Consider the following 5628-nt stretch of genomic DNA (forward strand, 5'->3'; position numbering starts at 1 on the left):
TGTAATCTTTTGAAAGTAAGTCATGTAAAATAATATGTATAACAAGCTTCAAAGCCCCTTTCTCTCCTCCACAAGATCTCTGCCATTCCAGCAAGTTCAAGAACAATGCAAATAAAAAATTAATTGGGTATAGAAAACACTGCAAGGAAGCATTTAAAATATTTATTTTCTTCTAAATGTTTTTTTACCTGCACTTTTTTAAGTTGGTGATAATGACTACCTAAGTCTGTTTATTAAAGTCAAAATCCACCATTTTCTGCACAAGTCTTAACTAATACATTTTAGGGGCTCTACTGTTAAGCTTGAGCTCCATTTTTCTATTGCCCAATTAGTGCTACCAAAGAATAAAGAAAATGAAACAGATTTATTAAGCACATTATTTTTTTATTGATATTAATCATACAATACATTTATTACAGAATACATTTTAAGCAATACAAAAATATAAATATTTTAAAAAAAGTATTTTCTTCCTCTGGCTCCGGTTTTCAGTTTTTTAACTTTTTTTAACTTAAAGCAGAGAGTTCAGCAGGCCTTTCACCAGACACTGCAAAGTGCTATTTATCCTTTAAAGTCATTGCTTACTTTGCATGTTTTTAATACTTATGACATATGTTTTAGCAGTTCCTCAATGACATCCACATTCTTCTACAATCATATCTTCGTTGTGTTTCATTACTATATCTCCATTCTCATACATCAGCATGGACAAAGGTCTCATTTTCACTGGGACACAGGAGGCACATTCAATATTATCTGAATTGAATAGCTTCAGCAAACTCTGTAAAATAAAAAATAGATATATGTTAATTTACAACTTTACCAGAAAATGATGATGCACACATTAAACAATCCACATATCTAACATTCCTCTAAAGTAGACATGTCAAACTGGTTGGACTTCATGCATTCCATCTACATCTTTCTTGTGACCATCAGCCAACATGAGCATTTAAATTGAACATAGCATTAGTTTACAGTAAGGTGATTTACATTAAAAAACAAAGCTTTTCAATTGCCATGCTGATCCCTAAACATAACTAAGAGAAATTCCATTAAATGTTGCCCTTTATAGAGTTTATCCAGATTTGGACTCTACATTTTTTAGTTTGACATGCCTGCTAAAGAGTCAGGCTAGTTGACACTCCTCTAAAGATCCATAAAGACCACTAAACCCATAAAAAAGTTAAATATGTATTCCTGCAATGCTGTCTGTCTAATGGCATCCATTATTACGAAATACTGAATGGCACCCAATATTAAAGAATACTTGAAAAAGGCTAAGACAATCATCAGTGAAAAAACTTGACACTTACCATAATGTAGGCATGGTTGGTTGGTTTGAAGGTCTCACTTAAGGGAATGGGGCAGGCTCCTTCACATCTGTAGGCATTGAAATTCTTTGGGTAGATAATCAGATTTCCCCACCCAAACTTCTCAAAGTCCACCATCATATCAACCCTTTCACACAAGGGTTTTCCATTCTCCACGGTTCTGGATGGAAAGTGGTTCATTATGATACTGCCTTTTGTATTTCTGTTCTTCCTGTGCCTTTTGATACCTTGTTCACTTTTTACTTCTGGTGTCATCACATATTTGGAAGACTCCACTGTTTGGATGAGGTTGAGATATCCATTGACATTAGCAGAAGGGTTGTCCTTGGTGAACACCATCAATACAACTCTGTCAGTAGATATGTCTGTGCAAGCGTTCTCATGATCCTTCTGAGATGAGGTTCCACCCCCCATGATGTCTTCATAATCTGGACTTTGGCGAAGGTTGAGATAAGCATTCAAAATTTTTGTGAGGTTAAACACTCTCCAGGAGCTACCCATTGTTACAGAGGAATCAATGTGAAAAGACTGCAGAAGCAGTCTCTTGGAACCTTGTTCGCTGTGGTAAATATGCAATGTCATATCTTGTGTTTTCTCTGTAGGAGAAAGTTGAATCCTAAACTCTGCCAATCGAATCTCATTACTGCCTGAGAGAGAGGACATGTCAAAGTAGAGTGATCGATGATTGTCCATCTTGGTGCATCCTGGGGAAGAAAGAACAAAAAACATAAATATCAATCTCATTATACAAAGACATACTTAGTTTTTACAATTTAGAAATCTATGGTGAAAATATATAATAAATAATACATTTATAAATAAAATATTGTTATACAAAGCAATATCCTTTAAAATGATGTTTACTATTTAAAATAAATGTTTAGGCAGTAGGCGATGTATGTGTAACTGCTAAGGCAAATCTGTCATATATGAGGCATATGAAGAGTGTTATAGGGAAGACTAAAACTGCAAAATCACTTGCTCTTTAAGTTAGTTCTGTCACTGTTAAATAATCAGCTATAAAAAAATAAATTGCCCTTAATTGAAATGCCTGACACAAAAAGTGTTCTATGCCTTCTCTGTGGAAGATAATCTAGCAGCCCATCAATAATGAAATTATCATTACATTTAAGTAATAAGTAAAGCAGCATGTTATATGTAAAAATATATTGGTAAAAGTTGTGTACTTACTTTTGGCAGTAAGTCTTAGGACAGTATCTGAATCTTGAAGGAGGGAATGCTCCAGGCTGGACAGACCTGTGTCCTGTGTCCCCATAATGAGGCTCTGATAGAGCTGCATCATAAATGGTGAGTACTTCTTATTTGAAGAGTATGCTTGTCCATCAAGACTGCTTGAAGTTCCTAATCCATGGTTAGATTTTTGAAGAGGAATTCTTTTTTGGTTTCCTTGCATAAAGGCTGGCAATCCCTGTACCATGGAGATGGTTGTGAGGTAGAGAATGACATTCAGCCAGGTCATTTCTTCTCAGATTTCCTGTATGCTCTCTTGACTTGTAATGTCTCAGGAGATGTTCCTCAGAACATCTGCAAGGCTGAAGTGAAGTTCTTATGATTCCTTCATATTTTATATGGTTGGATGAATAGGTTCCATGTTCACACCTATGACCTTTCATGTCATTGACCTCATCATCAAAGACTGTAAAGGTAACTGTCAGGTGTAAAGTCATCCTTTCATGTTAGTGACACATGCTCAAAATCAAATGAGCTATATATGCATTATTTAAATGAGGTATAGTAATCTATTGATAGTATCAAGTAAACAGAAATGATAATATTATTTTAATGTAGAAATTGAAATCTTGTCAGTAAAAATGATTGTATGTGTGTGTGTATATATATATATATATATATATATATATTTATTTATATAAAATATATAAAATTCAATTATAGATATGTCAGTGATCTATTGTAATGAATTGCAACAGAAGAAAAATATTTTATTATATTATATTCTGTTTTCTTTAAGTGACTGGTGACAAATGTATGTTTGGAAGCATTTTAATTTTGAGTATTTAACACATTGCTTTTAAGTATAGTATCCTTAAGTGTAAATAATGACTATTGAACATAAGTATATAATTTGGGACCTAACGCTACTAGGTAATTTTTTCTAAGAATTATCTAGTTTTATTTTAATTTATATGTCTGTTTTTTGATCTATACAGTACATACAATACTAACAATAATAATAATTTATTTATCATATGCCATACACAACCCAATGTTTGAAACATATTGCCAATTTATGATTTGGCTTATATTGACTGAGGTGGTCTCCTCATTGACCACATGATAGCATTTTGAGATTTCATATTGAAATTATTGTAACATTTTCTGAGACAGCATAATAATATTACAATTATAATAAACTATACCATATATAATTTTTTTCCGTATGATGTATAAATATTAAATTGCAGTAAAATATCATGAAAATCGAAATTTTCTTTTATAAATTAACATGGCAAGGTACAAAAAAATCCCCTGCCACAATTTCTAACGATTAACTTCATAACAATTTCAGTGAAAGAAATTATTCGATATACAGTATCTCACAAAAGGGAGTACACCCCTCACATTTTTGTAAATATTTTATTCTATCTTTTGTGACAACACTGAAGAAATGACAATTTGCTACAATGTAAAGTAGTGAGTGTACAGCTTGTATAACAGTGTAAATTTGCTGTCCCCTCAAAATAACTCAACACACATCTCCTAATGTCTAAATCACTGGCAACAAAACGGTTTGCAAACTTTCCTGTGCATCATCTTTAGAAGAGGCTTCCTTCTGGGATGACAGCCATGCAGACCAACTTGATGCAGCGTGCGGCGTATGGTCTGAGCACTGACAGGCTGACCCCCCCACCTCTTCAACCTCTGCAGCAATGCTGGCAGCACTCATAGGTCTATTTCCCAAAGACAACCTTTGGTAATGACACTGAGCATGTGCACTCAACTTCTTTGGTCGACCATGGCGAGACTTGTTCTGAGTGGAACCTATTAAACCGCTGTATGTTCTTAGCCACCATGCTGCAGTTCAGTTTCAGGGTCTTGGCAATATTCTTATAGCCTAGGCCAGTGATGGCGAACCTTGGCACCCCAGATGTTTTGGAACTACATTTCCCATGATGCTCCATTACACTGCAGAGTGTATGAGCATCATGGGAAATGTAGTTCCAAAACATCTGGAGTGCCAAGGTTCGCCATCACTGGCCTAGGCCATCATTATGTAGAGCTGCAATTCTTTTATTCAGATCCTCAGAGAGTTCTTGGCCATGAGGTGACATGTTGAACTTACAGTGACCAGTAACACACTATTCACACCTGAGACCTTGTAACACTAACAAGTCACATGACACCGGGGAGGGAAAATGGCTAATTGGGCCCAATTTGGACATTTTCACTTTGGGAGTGTACTCCCTTTTGTTGCCGGTGGTTTAGACATTAATGGCTGTGTTGAGTTATTTTGAGGAGAAATTTACACTGTTATACAAGCTGTATACTCACTACTTTACAATGTAGCAAAGTGTAATTTCTTCAGTGTTGTCACATGAAAAGATATAATAAAATATTTACAAAAATGTGAGGGGTGCACTCACTTTTGTGCGATACTATATGGTTAGAATAACCAGTATACCAGTGGTGGTTCGTCCACAGAGGGCGCTTGGAGCGCCGACCCCTCTGGCTCTCACCGCCACTGAGTCTAATAATATAGATTCATGCATTGCACAAATCTATGTTATTGTTGCCGCTGCGCTGTTCTATTCAGATGGCCGGACATTAGGCGCCGATCATCTGAATAACGGCAGCTGGTTGGCTGTACGGAAGTGCCTATCAGAGCCAGCGGCTCTGATAGGCTTTCCGAGTACAGCCCTCGGGTCCCCGGAAGCTTATCCTCGGAACGCACGGAGGGTGCGTTCTTTGGATAAGACTGACAGGCGTCTCAGCCAATCAGGTTGGCCGGTTCTGGCTACCGGTAACCTGATTGGCTGAAGCGTCATCGAGGGCGGGAGAAGACATTGAGGGTCGAGGACGTGGATGGCTGACTCCAGCAAAGGTAAGTGCCGGGCTGGGGGGGGGGGGGGCATGTATCATGTTTTATTCATCTCATATAGTTATCTCATATAATAAATCATCATCCGGCCATCTCATACAATGAATGATCATGTTCAGATCATCTCATATAATAAATGGTCATGATCTGACCACCCCATATAATAGATCATATTCTGGTCATCTAATATAAAAAGTGAATATGTTCTGGTCATTT

General features: G+C 36.4%; 1 protein-coding gene across 1 annotated transcript; it reads right to left on the minus strand.

Annotated features, from left to right (window-relative positions):
* Positions 1 to 570: 570 nt before the first annotated feature.
* Positions 571 to 2851, minus strand: LOC120930906 (nodal homolog 2-A-like). The gene is made up of 3 exons (XM_040342044.1): positions 2526 to 2851; positions 1317 to 2038; positions 571 to 781 (listed from the first exon to the last, which is right to left on the minus strand). Exons 1-3 carry the CDS (start codon positions 2812 to 2814, stop codon positions 629 to 631), a joined length of 1164 nt encoding a protein of 387 aa, XP_040197978.1. The 5' UTR covers positions 2815 to 2851; the 3' UTR covers positions 571 to 628.
* Positions 2852 to 5628: the final 2777 nt, after the last annotated feature.

This window comes from Rana temporaria, chromosome 3, assembly GCF_905171775.1.
Source record: "Rana temporaria chromosome 3, aRanTem1.1, whole genome shotgun sequence".
NCBI lineage: Eukaryota > Metazoa > Chordata > Amphibia > Anura > Ranidae > Rana > Rana temporaria.